The sequence below is a fragment of the Liolophura sinensis genome, unplaced genomic scaffold (genome assembly GCF_032854445.1).
Source record: "Liolophura sinensis isolate JHLJ2023 unplaced genomic scaffold, CUHK_Ljap_v2 scaffold_15, whole genome shotgun sequence".
In the NCBI taxonomy this organism is placed as follows: domain Eukaryota; kingdom Metazoa; phylum Mollusca; class Polyplacophora; order Chitonida; family Chitonidae; genus Liolophura; species Liolophura sinensis.
The window spans coordinates 195,865-218,249 of NW_027017954.1; the positions used below are offsets into that span (position 1 = coordinate 195,865).

Here is a 22,385-nt window from a genome sequence, read left to right on the forward strand (position 1 = left end):
GCTATTCAGTATTTAATTTGAGAGATAAACGTTTCAAATTATTTATTGGTCGCTATAATATTATACATCGAGTGTTTTCAAAACGATGTCAGCATATACGTGGTTGGTGGAATGATACGCGTTATGCAATAGAGGTATGCAGCTCGTAACCATTATTTTCGTGTGTTGGAATCTTACCTTTTGATTTTTCACCAAAGAGTGTTTTCTTCCTCACAGAAGACTGACAAAAATTCCGTTGTGTTACGAGAATTTAGCTGAGCAGAATAATTAGAGGAATTCCTTTTATTATAACACATGAATGTATAGCTTTATGTTCTTTACAGTGGGACGTCGACTCAGCGGCTTCACTTTGTATGTGGGGAAACTCCTCCCAGGCTTACAAGACCTGTTATAATGACACTACAAACTATTCCAAGACCCCCGGGGCCATCGTATCCGGACACTGTACGGGAGGACCGGTGTCAGGAGACACCGTCAGGATAACATCACGGCCAGACGAACCGCTAACACTTTGTGAAGTTCTCATCTACGGTACGTTTATGGATCGTGTCCTAATTTGCATACTTTGCTGTCTCTCATGTTCGTGTTCGTTACGAATTCGTTTGAATAGTTCCTTAACTTAATCATCCCACACTGCATATATGGGGTAGATGTATAATTTATTTGTATACATTTATTTGTATATCTGGTTGATGTACATTTATTTGTATAATCTGCTTGTCGATAGCAAAGTATATCACGTGATGAAGTGAAAAGCTCCCTCCAGTCCGCTGTCAGGAGACCACGTCAGGATAACATCACAACCAGGTGTACCGCTAACATTTTGTGAAGTGTTGCATCTATATATGGTTGGGGTTTTAGGTTGTTCTTAACAATTTTTAAGTCATATTTACGACGAGGAATCATTAGGTGTGTGTGTACATATACTCGTACTGTGTTTGTACACAACACACATGACACCCTCACCAAATCACAATATACTGACACCGGGCAGACCACTAATATTTCTTTGCCCTAACCTCTCAGTGCTGAGCGCCAAGAGGGCAGCAACAAGTATCATTTTTAAAGTCTTTGGTATGACCATGTCAGGTTTGCCTCGTGAAGTGCTTATCTACGGTACAATGACGGATCTGTGATAACAGCCTGTCAGCATGTAACTTAATATGGCACAGTTGTACACAGTTAGGTGAGACAAAGACCGTCACACCGAGGAGTTTCTTATAACGGCTTCAAAATTCCGTCCAAATCTCTACGTGAGGGAACAGAAAACTATATTCAGTATGAACAGAAAACTATGTGTATCAACCCATTGTACTACACACAGGCGTTATTGATGTTATGTGGGTGTTAAATATGTATAGACAATACATAGCTGAAATGTTTAGAAGGAAGGATGAGTTTGTTAGAAATTTAGTCTCAACCAGTGACGATTTGTGGCAACTAGGATAAACGTTTCAAATTAATTATACTCCTGACAGTGTGTCGCTGGATCGGGTATGGTGAAATGTGTGGACAACAATGTAATACAACGACAGCATGTTCCAAATGTGACGTCACAGGGACACGATGTACAGGTAAAATGGCTTTAACATAAATAATAGACTTATGCTGACTAAGAGTAGAAAGATAAATGTGGTAATACACGAAAGCGATGACCAATCTGGGAAACTGTCAGATTGAGTTATATTCTATCTTGTAAGAGAGAAGAAATTCCGTTCATCACCAATACCTAATTGGCGAATTTTTATCTCAAAACTTGTACAGCATGTTTATTTGTAAAAAAATCACTTCGAATTTTATACATTTCATTGGGGTTTAACCAAGAGTGCTGAAGAGTATTTTGTTGTATGACTACTGTCAGCTTTATTGGTGCAGAGGTGATTGGATTGCCTGGAGTCAGCCACCCACCTTTGCTACGTACCAGACAATCTATACACTTAAATCCGACTTGGAAATAGCGACAGCTGGATTCAAGCAGAAATCCTCACTGACCAACAGCCAATCACTTCTCAGTTTGCCTTCAAGTTAAATCCAGTATAATACCCACTTTCGCCAATTTTTATATGAAATTAAATTATACCTATTGTGTGTAAATGTAAACTGTCATATCTACGGCTCAAATGTCGGGTATTTCTTCTGGTATATAAATTTGCTGAACGCGGTGGGCACCTAACTCATACACTGGCAGTCAGGTTTTGTATAGGCTGTTACCGCCACCCAGCAGGCAAGCCAAAAAAGCACATTGATGAAGTCTATCAGCGCGAATGGGTTTGGATACATTTTACTGTCTTCCATTTAACAACTTCAGCAGTGTATAATATCTGTGTCCCTATCGTGTCAGTTTGTGTTCAATAAGCCCTTGTGAAAAGTATGAGCGATTTCCGCTATTGTACAATTCAAATATGTACGAACGCCATTTGGGCCACACTCTATTTATTTCCATTTGTTTCATACACGTTAACGGTTGGCCACACAGCACTGTGTGTATATATATGACAGCACTGATCTTCGTACACTGAGACACACTGTACTCAAATTCTTGAAAATTTTACCAGTAAAAGTTTTCCTGAGGGGAGTGAGGGAGCAAAACCACTCGATCAAACGCCAGTGACTCATTTCTTCTTTTACCCCATGCATTCTGTTGAAAGTGGGAATTGATAATTGATGACAAAACAATTGAATTTTTAAGTTGGCTTCATGTCTCAATGTATATGTAAACCGCAGACCTGTGGATGGTCGTGGGTTTTCCCTGGGCTCTGCCCGGTTACCTCCACTGTAACGCTTGGCCGCCATCGTATAAGTAAAATATTCTGTAATACACCGATCAGATGAATAAATCAACGTATCCTTGCGAAGTACAGTATTTTGACGACAGGAAGTTAAAAACCTGATATTTAAAATGTAACGTAAGCCTCCCAGGAAGGGTTTGCTTGTTCATGTAAAGCAATGTCCACAAGTATCACATGAAGGTTGAAATCGAATAACAAAGCGAGCTATTCAAAGTAAACGTTAACAGGAATTGTCGACAACACTTGTGGGTGAGAAGTATCCCATGGTTTTATTTGAGAAATCTCCACGGGATTTGTTTGTTATCTTCACTTGTTTTGTTTTTTGTTTTTTGATTTTTTGAGGGGGGGGGGGGGTTCCAAGTAAATGTCACTTGTTTTATTTGTCCTGATTTGGCATCCTTTGAAGCTGATCTCTTGACAAAGTTGAGTAATACACATTGTAACAGATAGACATCCCACAGACATATACTTCCTAAATCCCCCCCTAATTCTGCTTAAGCCATGGCGCTAGAGGTTGTATAAATTGCTACTATTTATGCATTTACATAGACTGTCTGAAAAAAAGCCCCAACCAGGGTAAATTTACAAGACGGGGTAAATTTCATTAGTCAGGTCAGACCACGTGTGAAATTTGCCAACTATCACACTGTCCCTGCTTTGGTTTTACTCTCCATTCTGTACGTCTTCATTATGAAATTATTTTATATTCTAACACGTTAAATGTATCAACAAAAGTGAAGTAGCATGTTGAAATCCAGTTACTTTGTTACAGGACAGTAATTTCCTACAAGCGCTCCTTGGTTTCCTTCTTTCCAACGTCAATAACTCATTGTCATTCTGTCCCGTCTTGGGTAAAACAGCTACATGTCATTCTATTACTTTCGCAGAATGTGTTGACGGTCGATGGGAAGAACATTGTCAAAGGGAGTGTGGCCATTGTTGGGCCGACAAATGTGATAAAGTTATTGGAGAATGTCCTCTAACTGACGGAAAGCCAAGATGCGATGCTGGCTTCATGCGGGAGAATTGTTTGACAGGTAAGTGTGTAGAATTCAGTATGACAGAAAGGAAATCCAAGTTGTGATGCTGGCTACATATGTAGCATGTACAGGGCACGTAAGTTTGTAGGATTTAGTACAGTAGAGACGAAACACAAGAAGCTACATGGATAGGCAGGTATGTAAGATTCAGTATTATGGAGAGGAAAGTCAGTCTGTCATACTGGCTACATGTGTAACGGACGCAGGACAGTTAAGTGGGTAGGATTTAGTACAGCAGAGACAAAACACAAGAAGCTACATGGGTAACATGTAAGGGATAGGCAGGTATGTAAGATTCAGTACAAGAGAGAGGAAAGCCAAGATGTGACGCTGGCTACATGTGTAACATGTACAGAACATGTAAGTGTGTAGGATTTAGTACAACAGAGATGAAACACAAGAAGTCACATGTATAGGCAGGTATGTAAGATTCAGTACAACAGAGAGGAAAACCAAGATGTGATGGCGTCTACATGTGTAGCATGTACAGAACATGTAAGTGTGTAGGGTTTAGTACAACAGAGATGAAATACAAGAAGTCACATGAATAGGCAGGTATGTAAGATTCAGTACAACAAAGAGGAAAGCCAAGATGTGATGCTGGCTATATGTGTAGCATGTATAGGGCACGTAAGTGTGATGATTTACTATAGTAGAGACGAAACAGAAGAAGCTACATGGGTAACATGTAATGGATAGGCAGGTATATAAGATTCGGTACAACAGAGAGGAAAGCCAATATGTGATACTGGATACATGTGTAACAGGTGCAGCACATTTAAGTCTGTAGGATTCAGTACAATGTGAAGGGATACATTATCATGAAATACCTCCAAATGTGTTAACTAATGTAAAAGGCAGCACCTGACTTATGTTTAAATCAAAGGAAAGACTATCACTGAGAGTGTCTCAGACCGGTATTCAATGTGTGTGTAGTTTCCATTATGTAGGACTCCGTACAATGTAAAGGGATACATTATCCTGAAATACATGACCTCCAAATTAAAGTGAAAGACAGCACCTCACTAATGTTTCCACTGAAAGCTATCATGGAATGTGTAACCGGCATTAAATATTTTTTTAGCTTTGTTTTTCAGTCTTGTAAAAGTTTATTGAAACTTCGTCTTGATATAGCTTTAGAAGGTATTTTCCGTATAATAGTATAAGCAGTAGCCTATGACAGATAAAAGTTGTGGACTTCGGCAATGGAGGCCCAAGTTATAAATATAGTTTTCTCAGAAATTGGACATACTGGAAGAATACTTCTTCCACTGCTTGAACTGTTGATATAGTAGACCTACTATAACATTTACAAGGGAACTCCAGAGACCCTCTATAAATGGCCAGCTGTAAACGCACGGCCGGGGTATTCCTGGTTCAGGACATAGCCTCCTTAGGGGTTGTTCTTGTGATTTTGATCCCAACTATATGTTTAGACATTTACAATAGGATTATTGTACAGCTAGAATTATGTTCAAAAACAAACGGAAACATGTTCTGAAAGAAAATAGAAATAAGTGTAAGCACCACTGACGTTGATCTAGGCATTCAACTGTACAGCTAGAATTATGTTCAAAAACAAACGGAAACATGTTCTGAAAGAAAATAGAAATAAGTGTAAGCACCACTGACGTTGATCTAGGCATTCAACTCTAGCGGTGGCTTCAAGAAAGAAAGCTGTGCTGACCCAGTTATCGTGGATGTCAGAGAAAGCACCCCGGCTAAAATATGGCGTTTCAATAATTTTGCTGTATTTTATAATAAAAAACAGAAAAAAAACATCCTTTGTATGCTACAGACGGAGCAAAAAAAATGTATCTGGGGATATGAATGAGGTTTTGGCCGAGACGGTATGCTACTTTCTGACATAATTTGTGATACCGCCGTTGAATATTACACGGCTTGAAAATCATCTATTTTACATCTGTGGTAGTCCACAAATGATACAGACCTGTCCCACAACACTTTGTGAAATGGCCCTTCACCTAGACTGTTGTACACAATCTCAAAATAATGTCTTATGCAGTACTTCTGTGTTATCATCTGTCGCTTTATGGAGTGAATGCAACGTGTGTGACTGGATAAAATTCTAAAGATGGTTGACTCGTCTCACTCCAGCAATTTTGTGCAGTAATGTCATTTTGTTTTACATATTATTCCGTAAAATCTCATTAGAACAATAAAGTATGATCCTTTTTAGACCGCTTGAGAATCCTGCTTCGATTGAAATATGTTTGGCAAGGTGCTGTCCTGTCCTTTAATTGAAAGGATTTTAAGATTTAAGCTTTAATATGTCTCAAGGGGGATACTGACCAAATGGTGAAGTCCAAATGTTTGCTGTTTTATATATATAAAAGAACAACATATAAATGTCACTTTTTGTTTGTTAAGATATCGCCTTTTCTTTGACACAGAAAGCTATAGCCACCGAATTATGATGTTATTTCTTTTTTCCTTCTGTTTGCATCAAGCCTGTGAGGCAGGTACTTACGGCCCAGACTGTAACGAGACCTGTGGATCGTGTGCATCTGGACCGGTCAGCTGTAACACTACTTCCGGCCACTGTAAGGGTGAACCCAGATGCATGCCGGGATATTCTGGTCTGAAATGTAAAAGTAAGTCGGGAATAATGTTTTACATGCTTCTCCCTTATATATCACCAGATTTATTTATCATTTATATGTATTCATTTTTACAAATTATTTAAGGAAATGCCGATCATGTTTTTTGGAAATGGATCACAGCTTCATTGTTTACGTGGGGTAAGTATGGATTGTGCGTTATATGACGCGTGGAGTGATGTACAAGTAGTTCCTGTTGAGTCTTTTTATACCAACACCTCTGTGAGAGTGACTGCCCATATGTACACAGGGAATATCATTGTATCTCGTCACTGTTACGATCGTCACTTTTGCGTATTTGTGTATCCAGTGGCCGGTTGTTTAACAGTGTACTAAAAGATAAACCAGGCATAAATATTAATACTGATCTTGGCCTGATACAAAACTAAATGCACTGTGGCCCTGACTAAAGTCAATACCGGGCTTAACTGCTATTATATACTTTTAAACAACTGAGCCCAGAACTTTTGGAACTTTTGTCTGGTCACGGTCTTACCAACATGTGTCCTAGACTTACGCATTTTTTGTAATATTGCACTGAATCAAAGCTAGTTAAGTCCACACAAAACAGAGGCAGAATCTTTAACACCGTTTTTGTGATACGTCTACTGTATGTTAGAGCAATTATGTCGTAGTGTACATTACAGCTATTACCTTTGCCAAAGGATTGATTTCACTGATCAGTGTTTTAACAACGTGCTCAAGAATTTTCTCACGTAAATAGGCGAAGGAAACCGGAGTAACCCAGACCTTTGACAGAAAATTTGCAAATCGGACATAAAAAGCCGCTGAGTAAACAGCCTGAGCGGACATTGAACACGCAACCTCAATGGCCAAGAGCCAAGTACTTACAGGGAGCCCCAGCTTTTCCCATCTCAGCTAGCGAGGCCCCTCACACTGCCAAAGGAGGTTACACGCGCTTGCCTGTGCCCAAACCGGGCATGTTTGTTATGTTTTATATCTGTTATAAATGTCAGCTTCCTCTCCGGCCGAACGTGGGAAGATCTGTCATCAGTCTGCAGATGATCGTGGGTTTCCCCCAGGCTCTGCCCGGTTTCTTCCCACCATAATGTTGGCCGCCGTCGTATAAATGAAATATTCTTGAGTACGGCGTAAAACACCAATCAAATAAATAAATACATAAATATAAATGTCAGGTACATCCAGTACAACAACTTTCACTTCCTACTTAAGTGTACAGCTGTGTATCTTAATCTTAATCTTAATACATTACAACATCACTGAGAAGACTTGTAAATCGAGCTTTATTTTCTGTTTTTCTTGAATTAAGCCTGTGAAGCGGGTAAATATGGCTACGCCTGTAACGAGACCTGTGGATCGTGTGCAAGTGGATCAGACAGCTGTAACATGAAATCCGGGCACTGTCAGAGTGAACCCAGATGCATGCCGGGATATTCTGGTCTGAAATGTAAAACAGGTAAGACGGGAATATCTTGTGCTTTACATATTTCTCTCTTACATGTCCCCAGATTTAGTTATCATTATATGTATTAATTTTTACAAATTATTTAAGGAAATGGTGATAATGTTTTTTTGGAAATGGATCACCGCTTCATTGTTTACGTCGGGTAATTATAGATTGTGCGTTATATGGCAGGTGGAGTGATGTACAAGTAGTTCCGGTTAAGTCTTTTTATACCAACACCTCTGTGAGAGTGACTGGCCATATGTAAGCAGGGAATATCAGTGTATCTCATTACTGTCGCGATCATACACACATTTGCGTACTTGTGTATCCAGTGGCCGGTTGTTTAAAAGTGCAGCAAAAGTTAAATCAGGTTTAAATGTTAATACTGATCTTGGCCTATTACAAAACTAAATGCACTGTAGCCCTGACTAAAGTTAATACAGGACTTAACTGCTATTATTTACTTTTGAACAATTGAGCCCAGAACTTTTAGAACTTCTGTCTGGTCCCGGTCTTACTAACATGTGTCCTAGACTTACGCGTTTTTGTAATATTGCACTGAATTAAAGCTAGTTAAGTCCAAACAAAACAGAGGCAGAATCTTTTACACATTCTTGTGATGCGTCTACTATATGTTAGAGCATTATGTCGTAGTGTACATTACAGCTATTACCTTTGCCCAATTAATTTTCTCAACTCACCCAGGTCTTTGACAGAAAATTTGCAAACCGCTGTGTAAACAGCCTGAGCGGACATTGAACACGCAACTTAAATGGCCAAGAGCTTAGTACTCACTGGGCATCCTCTCCGGCCGTACGTGGGAAGATTTGTCATCATCCTGCGTATGGTCGTGGGTTTCTCCCGGGCTCTGCCCGATTTCTCCCACCATAATGTTGTCCGCCGTCGTATAAATGAAATACTCTTAAGTACGGCGTAAAACACCAATCAAATAAATAAATACATAAATATAAATGTCAGGTACATCCAGTACAACAACTTTCACTTCCTGCTTGAGTGTATAGCTTGTGTATCTTGATACATTACAACACCACTGAAATAACTTGTAAATCGAGCAATATTTTCTCGTTTTACTTCAATTAAGCCTGTGAAGCGGGTAAATATGGCCACGACTGTAACGAGACCTGTGGATCGTGTGCAAGTGGATCAGACAGCTGTAACACGACATCCGGGCACTGTCAGGGTGAACCCAGATGCAAGCCGGGATATTCTGGTCTGAAATGTAAAACAGGTGAGACGGGAATATCTTGTTTTTTACACGTTTGTCCCTTACGTGTCCCTAGATTTACTGATCATTTATATCTATTATTTTGTACACATGTATATTCTTTTGGGAATTTGTGTTAGAGGTTTTTGGTGTAAATGATCTCGTGATATCTGCTCGGGATAATACTTTATGGTTTACGAGTGGTATGCGTATGTCGGACTTGACGCTTAGATTGTTGACACGTGTATGGCACGTGGGATAATACAAAAGTGGTCCCAATTGACGATTGTTTTTATACCAACATGTCTATGGTAGGCCATATGTGCGCTGGAAATATCAACGTATCTCATTACTTCTACGATAATGTACTAAAGCCGACTCAAAACCCATGCTGAACGTTACCTGACCAGGTTTATCATACCTAACAGCTAAAACGCATTCTTTGCTTACGTGTTAGAGTTTGTACTTTGTAAATTAGCACTTACCAATCAATAAAACGCATATTACGCTTATTAATGTACATGTTCCCTGTACTTTCACTTCCATTACTTTTTTTTCACCCTTGTGTATGCTAGAGGGAAACCAAACGCTGTAGACTTTTTGTGTTAGAATTCTGTAGGATTAAAACAGTATGATTTGAATATTAAAGACTACAACATACAAACAAACTTTCGATAATTCATGGGCATTTGACTTCCCCCGATATAATGTGGATTTCATGCTAGTACCCGTTATCTATACGGATCATTAAGTCATATTTTAACCCATCGTTTTTCTAATGCTGGAATCTGTGGTCATCATATATCCAAATCAATGCGTTCAAAGGATACGTCTTGATATTTACAACTGCTGTAAAATCGGATTTCAACTTGTAGAATATTCCTGAATATTTTGAGGTGATCTGATCTAGAATACTATAAAGCATTCTTATCAACTTTTTTTATTTATTTTTACTTATGTCGCAGTCTCTTCTAGTGGTCATATGTCTATCTAATATTTTCATCTTCAGCTTGTGATAATGGTACATATGGATTAAATTGTTTGGAAACTTGCAGGTCCTGTGTTGAGGGCCCCCGTGCCTGTAACACGTCATCCGGGCTCTGTCCACGCAGAGAAAATCAAACTGTATGCATGACGGGATATATCAAAGAAAAATGCGATACTTTTTTGTTGTATAATGTAAAACCACAATATGTTACTTGGGACAATGGTTGTGGTGCTGACGTCTGGAAACATACGTTATCTTTGTAACATAATCTTCCTGAAGTATTTACTTGCTTATTTATTTGGTTGGTTTCTTTTACGCTGTAATCAAGATTATTTCACTCATACAAGGGTGGCCAGCATTATGGTGGGGGGAAACCAGGCAGAGCTTGGAGCAAGCCCACGACTATCTGCAAGATATTAGAAGACCTTCCCACGTAGGACCGCAGGGAAAGCCAACATGAGCTGGACTTGAACTCACCACCACAGCATTGGCGTTAGGGTTTCTGGATGTTACTGTATGTGGTCAGTTACTGAAAGAAGTTCATCACTATAAATTCGAATGACCGTGTTATTGCCCAAATGATTCGCTTTGTACCGATTATAGCGGTTTAATAGATGTCAATCCAATTAAATTTTTGTGGCGATCAATCAGTGTGCTAACGTCAACATAGACATTATAGTTTGGAGATATAATTCTTTATAGGAGATTTTATTGTCGCGACTTGCCAATGTGTACCCATAATCACCAGTTTGGTGTCAAGCTATCTCCATGCACCTGTAATACCGACAGCCTTTTTCGTTTAGCTCGTTCTGTTTTGTTCTTTACACATACTGAGAAAGCCATTTCACTTTAAAGGAAAAACCGGATGAAAATAATGACGTCAAATAATGAAAAGAAAGCCATCTGAAAATTATCTCTAAAATTTACCTATTTATTTTAACTTTTGTTTTCGCGGACTTAAAGGCTGCCACTCTTAAATGCTTGACTGTGTGAACAATGCTGCCATTGGTAAGGCACTTTAGGGTCTCATAACATTTCTTCATTAATTTCACCTTGTACGGCCATACTGATAAAAAAAGAACATTACATAAGTAATTTTTTACTTGTTTGTAATAAGAAATATTCTAACATTGAAAGTTGTGTTCAGTATGGGGGGAAACTTCAGAGTACCTAAACATTGTTATTGTGACTAAAGTCTACCATCCGAATGTATTTAATTCTTCTTAAAATGTTAAAATTTAATTAAGAATTTTTGGGACAGTTTTCAACTGATTGTGATGAGCTGTGTGCCTTATTTTTATTTTAGCTTTCTTTCACTTTAAGACTCAGTTCCATAGTTATTGTTATTTGCCTTAGATGCATGGTATAGAATGTAGTTTTCAATGGAAAACACCCTGATAAGCACGACTTTCGCTGCTTTCCCTGTTGTCAATTGTTGTCTGTAAATTATAACTAAGCACGGTGTTAAAGAGTTAAAAATTTACACATTAGTTACCTGAAATATTATGAAATCTGTTTCTACCTGCGACAAGCCGCTGTTTCAGTTACTCTTGTCGAATTTGTGACATCCTATCCTGAAGATACATATTGCTGGCGGCAAAAAAAATGTGCTGTTATTTTAGATGCCATCTCCATAAACTTGATGGCTACTGACATTTGTCTGACTGAGTGAACAATCGAATGTTCAGTTTTGTTCGGGTTTCCTTTCCACCATAAATTCTCTGAAGTCGCTATATTTAGATGACGGACGATGACGGACTGTTTTGGCTGGGTTACCTCCCCTTGTTGTCTAAACGACGGGAGATATTCGGAGAACTTCAAATGTCAGAGACCTACCATGACTTTTCAGTTCTGTATTACAGTTCGTTGGCAGTTACGAATTCTTTATAATACATTATCGATAGTATTGTTTACATGTGCGATCCACAAGCAAAGGTTGTATCATGGGAATCTTTGTGCTGCCTGATTTGCATGTTATCTTGCTTGACACCAGTGACGGATTTCCCCTTTTCAATTCTCTTAATTGTCATTTTTCGCAAAATATAGGCCTAAGAGGTTTAGTAAGGAGTCAACTGCAACTCATTTTTATATTTAGTTTAAAGGTACAGACCGCATGAAATCGGCGTGGACATTACTAAATAGATCACTTAAAACTAGACATAAATATACATTTTTAATTTTTTTTTTTTTTACATTTTTGTGAAAAGAATTAAAAGCGCTCAAACAATGGATTTCTACGGTGGGCTGTATGGACCAAACTATCAGAGGTTAGGAACTCTGACGTCACAGGAAGTTTTTTCAACTCTAATAACGACACTGAATGTTAGAATAACTCTTTTTACCCATGAGTGAAAGATTACTGAAATAATGTTCGCAAAAATTCGTTTCTTCTTCTGAACATCAGGAAAAAGCTGATGTGACGTCAGAGTTCCTAGATACCGTCAGTATGACTCATATCGACCATCAGAGCTTAAAAACATTTGAATGCCTTTCAACACTCTTAAAACATCTGAAAAAATGAAAGAAAGTACTTTTACGCATATTTTTCAGTTGTCTGTATGATGAACCTTACTTCATATTTTAGCTTTCTTTCAATTGAACCAACTCAAAAATTCTAATTTCGGCGGTATGTCCTTTCATCATAGACCATTGCCGTAAGGTGGGTCTTGGGTGCAACTCGACATCAAGTGTTGTCATTGCTATTGCAAATGCTACAGAACGCTGAACACTTCGCACACTGAGGATTCATCGGTATGGCTGATTTCAAAGTTGAATAGTTTGTTCATACTCAGAACACTTGCCAAAATACTTGGCATTTTCCTATTTGCATTTAGAACCTCGGGATCTGTTCCTACCGAGTGTTTGCTCAATCAGCAACCCATAGCCTAGAGGATCCCACCTATGCTCAAAACTCGGCTTCTGTTCTGCTCAAATCGGTCATTTTCACACCGAAAACCGGCAAAATTTGAACAGGCTCTATCGATGCTTTTCCCAGGATCCTCCAAGATGGAGGCTTTTCGCCACGCTGATGTTTACAGACAGAAATCGTTCGCTGTGCATGACAAACGAAAAACCCAAATCGTGGAGAACAGGCCGCCTTGTACCTAAATATACTTACATACCTTTTTTTTTTGTTAATTGATGTTTTACGCCGTACCCACGAATATTTCACTCATACAACCGTGGCTAGTATTATATGGTGGGATGAAACCAGACATAGCGGGCGTTCTATGTCTGCTGTTTAATTTTCAGAAAAGCGATTGTCTTTTCATTTTTTACGAAAACTTAACCTTAAACACGTTGCTGGAGGCGGGGGGGGGGGGGGGGGCAGTAATGAAAGTATGTGGTGGCAGCGGAAAATGTGTTGTTATTGTTCATGCTGTTTTATTAGAAATTCTTGTTACTGTTATTGCCCTTATTGCAGTCCCAATTTCCAACATCGACGGAGTCGTAGGGGGCGTGACTGGTGTTCTTGTAGCCTGTGCCGTTGTTGTTGCAGTAATCATCATTTACAGGTAATTCGGTTAAACGCGTTACTTCTGTTCACACCTTCTATCAAGCAAAGAGTTGATTATTCCAGTAATTTTGCACACGCACTATAACGGGACTGGTTTGCCCATTGTCAGTATAATGTGACTGGATAGGGTGGTTGATAGTTCAGTGGCGGCAGCACTTTGCCGACATGCATGGGCGGGTCGCGGGTCAAGACAGCGCCTGTTGAATTGTCAGTGTTTGTAGTTATGTAACGAAATTCTGGCGCCAGGATCATGAACCTGCCTCAGACTTATTGAGTGCTATAAAACGAAAAGTATGGTTTTAAGGATTATGAAACAAAAGATATGCCAAAACAAAAAATTCAGAATATTTTTTCGCTGTTAAAGCATAGTTTATATTAATGTTATTAATCCCTCTGTTTTATGCCTGTATTGAGTCAGTGGTAGGGAATATTCGAAAACGACGTCATCGATGAACATACTGAGAATGCAGGAACAGTTTACCGCCCCCAATGGGGGCTCCCCAATTGGTGCTGTCCCCCCGAAAGAGGTGTTTTTTTAACAGATATCCCAGTTGACATCACAAAAACAAGCCACTTAGTCTCCGGTCGAGCCTTGGGAAAATGGTGGCTTAAGCCCTTTCAATGCCCCCCCCCCCCAATCCCCAACACACACACACACTCAGTAAGAAAGTGGAGAAGCTTTTTGGTCCTTGAATAGGTCAGGCCAGACCCCATACTGCATATTAATTAAATTAAAGTAAAGCGATTTATGTAGCCTTTAAGTTAAATTTAGTCTAAACTTTTGTATTACCCCTAAACTTAGATTTAAATTTAACCACAAATTATCAATCTGTCATGAAGATCTCAGATAACTCTTAGTATTACTAAGTAATTAAATAAATGTCTTATTAAGTTTAAGACAGCTTCGTAATTCTGGGGCCAGCTGGACCCGATGGTCTCGTCTTTGTGGTTGTCTTTGAAGATAATAAGAATTAGCATGCTTATGATTATTGTATATATTATACATAAACATGCACCAGTATTCTATGTATCCCGTTAGGGTTATTTTGATCAGTCGGTTGTACGGCACGAAAACTTACCCCCCCCCCCCCCCCCCCACCCCACCTTTCCTCAACAAACAAAACCAAAAAAGGCATGCGAGTTAAAATGTTTACAAGTTCTGCCCTACATCCAAACATGTCTGTGTTGTTTAAAGGAGAAGAAAACTTAAACACAAGGCACTATAGGCTGAAAAGAGCACATTTCCATCTGGTGGTGCCTGCTGCATATTTTTGCGACTTTTCCTCGACATACATGTAAAGCTTCCCGATCACCAATGCGGAAAACGAACTGTACTCTTCGCTATCTTTTTGGAAGAAGAGTTCTACCGAAAATGTACGAACTGCACTTTGGTTTCCAACAGCAATTCTCCTATCACAGAAGACTTCAGGACTAGTACTTAGGCCAAATGGAATCGCCCAGAGCAGATTTTGGCGCTGACTTTATTTATAATTTATCAGCTTGAGGTACATATTGAAATATTTATGGTATGCACCTGCATGGTAAATTGTATTTGAGTGATATTTAAATTTTCTTCTCCTTTGATCAGGAGGCGTCATCCGTCAACAAGTAGGGCACAGGCCCACGTTTCCCTGTCAGTGAGAACAATGGGTGACATTCAACCAGACGTCGAGGATCAACAGAGCAATATAGGTAAGAAAATAAAAGCCAACAGTTCTTTAAAGTCACACTAAAGAAGACAAATTTTGAGAGAAGCCTAAAGCAGGGAAATAAAAATAAAAACTTGTCATTTAGCTACACAATTGGTTACCTTATTCACTATAAGCACGAGATATATCAACCCTGACTTTTAAAAGTCTAACATACCAAACTTAGAGACATAAATTAAGAACAAAGTAGCTTTTTTAATGGTTAACTGTTGGAAGAGTGGCTGTATGGTCACTGAAGATTTTACATCTACATGACAGGTAATTGCATTCAGTAGGGGAGTTTTGAGTTCGAACCTGTTAATCATATTAGCAATGTTGATTTAACTTTCAGAATATGAAGCAGAGGACCCGGAAGTTCACGTAGCCCCAGAGGATCCCGAGGCAACAACGTACGAGAATCACTTGAGCACGTCAGTTCCTGTAGAGGAATTCTGGGACTACATCCAAGAGAAAATGGCAGCCGATGGTTTCAAAGCCGAGTTCATGGTAAGCTGTTAGATTATTTTGCTGTATCAGACATGGTGACTTAAAAGTACCTGCGCTAAATCACGACACATTTCAACAGTTTATTCACTAGTTAACGCCTGAACATCTGCTGTTAACATTTATTAACGATAACAACCTGAATGCGGATGGTCGAGGAATTTACTCGGGTTTTGCCCGGTTTCCTCCCTGCATTATGCTGGTCGCTGTCTTACAAGTGAAACATTCTCTTAAATGGCAAAGACCAAACAACTAACTAAATGACTGTTAAAACCAATATATAGGTCTTGGTTAACGCTGACCATTATGACTTTAACGTAAACGTAAATATTGCTGTGAGGAAAATATTTTGAACTCATTGTCTTTTGTTTGCATATTTTGCTTAAGCTATTGTTGCTTTTTTTTGTTAGAAATTTCCAGCCGGACTCCATGCTAAAGCTGAAGTGGCAAACCTTCCATACAACAAGGCTAAAAGTCGCTACAAGAATCTTGTCGCATGTAAGCATCTGTGTTTGGTAATAAAGTGAAGAAGCAATATAGCAATAATTACAGTAACACATCAAGCAATAAGCCTTCAGTGGTTTTGAGTCCATTTATCCAGTCTAAACCATATGCCTTATTTCCCCTATACTGAATATCCTTAATTAGGACCGACATGTATAGCCATCCAATTAACACTCGCAATAAATGATATTCCGTCATATGCCCAATAGCTTTAAATTTTAATTGCGCAGCCATGAAAAGGTTAGGTCAGATCCGAAAGCAAAGATTTATTTTTTTTTGGATGAAATAAACCCTGTATTTTTATCTGTATTATCGTTGAAATCTTTCTTTCTGCATCATCTGAAAGCATTTTTTATATCTTTGATCCACAAATCATACAAATATATGCCCTGTTGCAAGCTAGTTACATGTACAACCCGTTGTTGTGATATTCAAAACAATACTATCCCGTTAACTGCGTCCTTGTGACAAACTCTTGCTAATGCAGTGTCTTAGACCGTCCTATGACAAGACCATCGTTATCCTTTTTTGTGTGAAGTAAGAGACGTTCAAATATTTATAGTCATTGAAATATGCATGTATTAAATAAAATTAACCATCTTTTAAACAGTTGTCACAGGGACGCATGGGTAGAATTTAACGGTATTAGTCCCCGAACTGCAGACAGTGGATCCCCTACCACCCCCACGTCTGTCAATCCATCTATCAAGTCAGTCAGTCAGTTAGGAAACACTTTCCGGACAACTGTCGTATAACACTTCCATCGTATTAAACTGATACCTTACGCAACGCTTCACTCTGACTAATTTCTTTGGGCAAACCTCTGTAATCTTCGATCTGTTTTTACCGATATGGATGAAATGTCTTGGAGAGAGTACACCAAGTTACAGGTCAGTCTCAAGTTTCAGGGTTTTCGTCCGTTTTCTACAACATTATGGCAGTTCCCTTGTGGACTTTGTGGACATAAATATAGCTATCTAACACTTAAAAAACACGTTCATGTTTTGTAGAAGCAATACTTCCAGAATTCTTGTTTTCCATCACTACTTCCATTTTTATTTTTTTTCAGATGACCACTCTCGTGTCGTCTTGAGACTCCATGGACCCAATGACAAATCGGATTACATAAACGCCTGTTACATTGACGTAAGATTGAGTGCTAGTCGCATTAACATATATCCTTTTGTCTTAATGTTATGCCTTACTTTCATCTGTTCTTATTTACGCCTACCGTCTTGGTAACAATATATCTATAGCCTACGTTGTCTTAGTCTGTACCTAACGCTATAAATACTTAAACGTCTTAACACCAGCTAAATTTCTATTCAGCTAATTTAATATCGAAGGATTAGATATAAATATGGTAGATTCCGTCTATACACACCACGGGTGCTGAGACAAAAACTATATTGTCTGAAAGAAACTGTCAAAAGTGGTAGGATTAGTGGAAATTGTATCTAAAATATCCTCACTCCTTTTTATTTAGATTTGTTCACTGGATTGGACAGAGGCAAATGTTCTGATAGTATGTTGAACGTCGTGAATCCTATTGATAATGCTTAAAGTCCCGTCATAGTGACATTTTTTCTGGCCAGGATTCAAGCAGTCAAGGAGTTTGTTTTTGTTTTTTTTTTCTTTTGGCTTTTTGTCATGCCCAGACAAACAATACAATCAGTACAATTCACAAGAAGCTTGTTTACCTCTAATTATAAAAGGTATTGAAATATTGTGGCGACATATATCACAATACATCCAAAATATTTCACTACTACATGCCACTCAATTAAAACTTAAATCTTAAAAAAACAAGTAAAGGTTTTTCCATACACATTTTTAGTCTAAACTAACACTCACTTCAGGTAAACGGTTCTTCCCCTTTCACTGTTGACGCATTACATTTCAGGGTTACAACCAGCCTAAGAAATTCATCGCCTCTCAAGGTAAAGATCCCCTTTTTCACTCTTAATCTGACCATGTAAATCTTTACGTATAGTAGTATATAGTAGTATAGTATCTATACTCGTCATGTCCTTAGAAAAAATGTGGACAATTCACAAGGGTTAGATGAGCTACACAGTAACAACTGTGGTATATCCAGGATGGACAAAATTCTCCTTGTCAACCCCTCAATGCTCTCTGCCCTCTACTCCTTGAAGAATTCATGCACAGGGCTGAGCGCCGAAAGGTTAGAGCACAAGAAGACAAAATGTATGTATAAACACCTAATTACTCCTCGTCGTCATATAACTGAAAAATTATGACGAAAAAAGTACAATGTTAAACCTCAAGCATACATATTTACATATAAAATTGTAAAATTATTTTGATTAATGTTAAAATTATGGTGATGAGAAAAAAAACCATTTGCACACAAATGAAAAAAAACTAACGATCTTCCTGTTCGAAATAAAGTGTCTCAGCTAATCACGGTGCCAGGTTTAACATATTTTATGCAGTCGTATTTATTAGGTCAGTATCAGTATAAAAGGAGGATCTTCCAAATAAAAAGATAACGATTTTATTTGCCATAAAGAAAGTGCCTCATAAATGATATGGTGTATTGTTTTACCTGATGCTCACCCACGTCATCTTGGGCTGTTCACGTTTACATGTATCTTCACAGGTCCTACCGATCTCATCATAAACGACTTCATGCGCATGCTCTGGGAACAGAACGTGGGTAAAATTGTCATGGTGACAAATCTGATCGAAGCAACTAAGGTATTTCTATTAGCATATTCCATTGTGCATGTACTGCTCTTAAGACAAAAACAAATGCCTGTGTTTCAAATAGTTCTTAGATAGGGTATTCTATCAGCCCATTGGTATGAGCTGCGTCACTCCTGATTCAGGCCATACCTACATCAAAGGTAACATAACTTGAAATATATGGATCACAACTTCTATATATTGAGTGAGCCACGTTTCGGTATAGGGACTAATACACTTATCAAGCATAATGACCGGCATTAGTACCTATACCGGAATGTTGCTCACTGAATAGGCAGAAGTTGTGATCCATATATTTGTTATGTTATCCAGTTCAACTTCTAAATGCCATTGAATGAAGTCTTACATCAAAGGTGACGTCGTTTTCATAGAAGTATTTGAATAGCTAGTTGATAATATTGGAATGACGAATTGGCTTTAACAATGAGATCAAGTCAAATGATAAGCAAACTTCAATGGGAGTCTTCTTTCGTTGTCCTTACTATTTTGAGTCGATTGAGTTAAGGAATAATTAAAACTGTATAATGAATTCAAAGTATGCACAAATGATGTCTGCAATTTGCAAAGAGAGTATTTTCCAGTACGTTGTGCCTCAGTCCACGTGTCCTCCGTCATTGGTTTGCGTTTTAGATGAAGTGCAAACAGTACTGGCCGGGCGAAGGCTGTTCGCGGTTTGGTGTCATTGAGGTTACCCTGCTTGACGAGGAGATATATGCGAATTACGCAATTAGAACACTGGAGCTAAGTCACACAAAGGTAGGTCTGATCAGTGTCATTGGTACACTCATTAAACTACACAATTAGAACACTGGAGCGGAGTCACACTAAAAGAGATCCTATCGACATTATCGGTACACTCATTGAACTACACAATTAAAGCACTGCAGCGGAGTCACACTAAGAGAGATCTGATCGACATTATCAGTACACTCATTGAACTACACAATTAGAACACTGGAGCGGAGTCACACTAAGAGAGATCTGATCGACATTATGGGTACACTCATAGAACTACACAATTAGAAGACTGGAGCGGAGGCACACTAAGAGAGATCTGATCGACATTATCGGTACACTCATTGAACTACACAATTAGAAGACTGCGGCTGACTCACATCGGAACTAGCTGTACGCTTATAGAACTACGCAATTAGAGCGGCAAGGCTAAGCTGCACTCAGGTAGTTGTGATCGACACAGTAGGTACACTTATAGAACGACACACTTAGAACACCGGTAGTGGCTCACACTGAGGTAAGTGGGATCGACAGTATCTGTACACTTGTAGACCTACGCAGTTAGAACACCGAGGGAAGAAGGGGGAACCCACGTTGACACTAGCTGTACACTAATAGAACTACTCAATTAGAACACTATAGCGGTGTCACACTAAGGTAGGTCTGATCTACACAATTAGAGAATTAGAACAGTGGTGCTCAGTCACATCGACACTATAGGAGTACACTGACAGAACTGCACAATTAGAACACTGGTGCTGAGTCACACTAGGCACATATAGGTCTGATCGACAATATCTGAACAATTAGAGTTAGAACAGTGGTGCGCAGTGACATCGACACTATAACAGTACACTGACAGAGCTGCACAATTAGAACACTCGTGCTGAGTCAGACTAGGGTAGGACTGATCGACACCATCTGAACAATTAGAGAATTAGATCAGTGGTGCTCAGTTACATCGACACTATAGGAGTACACTGACAGAACTGCACAATTAGAACACTCGTGCTGAGTCACAATAGGGCACATATAGGTCTGATCGACACTATCTGAACAGTTAGAAAATTAGATCAGTGGTGCTCAGTCACATCGACACTATAACAGTACACTGACAGAACTGCACAATTAGAACACTGGTGTTGAGTCACAATAGGGCACATATAGGTCTGATCGACACCATCTGAACAATTAGAGAATTAGATCAGTGGTGCTCAGTCACATCGACACTATAGGAGTACACTGACAGAACTGCACAATTAGAACACTGGTGCTGAGTCACAATAGGGTAGGTCTAATTGACACTATCTGAACAATTAGAGTTAGAACAGTGGTGCGCAGTCTCATCAGCACTATAACTGTACACTGAGAGAACTGCACAATTAGAACACTGGTGCTGAGTCACAATAGGGTAGGTCTAATTGACACTATCTGAACAATTAGAGTTAGAACAGTGGTGCGCAGTCTCATCAGCACTATAACAGTACACTGAGAGAACTGCACAATTAGAACACTGGTGCTGAGTCACACTAAGGTACATATAGGTCTGGTCGACACTATTAGAGAATTAGATCAGTGGTGCTCAGTCACATAGACACTATAGGAGTACGCTGACAAAACTGCACAGTTAGAACACTGGTCCTGAGTCACACTAGGGTAGGTCTGATCGACACCATCTGAACAATTAGAGAATTAGAACAGTGGTGCTCAGTTACATCGACTCTATAGGAGTACACTGACAGAACTACACAATTAGAACATTGGTGCTGAGTCACACTAAGGTAGGTCTGATCGACACTATTTGTACTTTTATAGAATTACACAAATGCAACACTGGTACTTACATATAGTAATATCGACACAAGCTGTACACTAACTGTACACTTAGAGCACTAGAGCCGAATAACAAGGTAGGTGACCACACACCACTTTCCAGTATTCCCGTCATCGTTTGATCGCATGTATCCCTGTATACCCCTTTGTAACTTTGCACATGTAAGAAAGTGTTCAAAATACTTGTGCATATAGTTCATTATTGCATGATTACCCTCAATTCTCAATTTCTGTCCAAAATGTCTGTAGGTTATTTATTTATTTACTTATTTATTTATTTGATTGGTGTTTTAAAGCGTACTCAAGAATATTTCACTTATACGACGTCGGTCAGCATTATGGTGGGAGGAAGTCCAGGACCATCCGCAGGTTGCTAGGAGACCTCCCCACATATGGCCGGAGAGGAAGCCAGCATAAGCTGGACTTGGTAGAGGGGATTAGCACGCTAGCGCGGCGCAATGACCTAGGGCCCTTTCACCAGTACGGTCGCTGTGAGTACAAGTCCGTCTCTTTGCTGGCTTCCTCTCCGGCCGTACATGGGAAGGTCTGCAACAACATGTGAATGGTCGTGGGTATCGTCCTGGCTCTGTCCGGTTTCCTTCCACCATAATTCTGGCTGCCGTGGTTTAAGTGAAATTTTCTTGAGTACGACGTAAACTACCAATCAAAACAAATAGATTCTTCCAACATGCCCAGAGCTTCACCAAAATGTAATTGTAACATATGTACAATATATTGGTATTATAACACAATCAAAGAAGAGGATACAAGATGAGAATCTG

General features: G+C 39.1%; 1 protein-coding gene across 1 annotated transcript in view; it reads left to right on the forward strand.

Moving 5' to 3' along the window:
- LOC135481298 (receptor-type tyrosine-protein phosphatase mu-like) overlaps positions 1–22,385 on the forward strand; it is a 179,620-nt gene that overhangs the window by 65,398 nt on the left and 91,837 nt on the right. The window contains exons 6-11 of the mRNA XM_064761145.1: positions 15,650–15,804; positions 16,212–16,299; positions 17,375–17,451; positions 18,209–18,245; positions 18,929–19,026; positions 19,666–19,791. Of these exons, the coding sequence (XP_064617215.1) occupies positions 15,650–15,804; positions 16,212–16,299; positions 17,375–17,451; positions 18,209–18,245; positions 18,929–19,026; positions 19,666–19,791 (581 nt within the window). The remainder of the gene's footprint in view (positions 1–15,649; positions 15,805–16,211; positions 16,300–17,374; positions 17,452–18,208; positions 18,246–18,928; positions 19,027–19,665; positions 19,792–22,385) is intronic.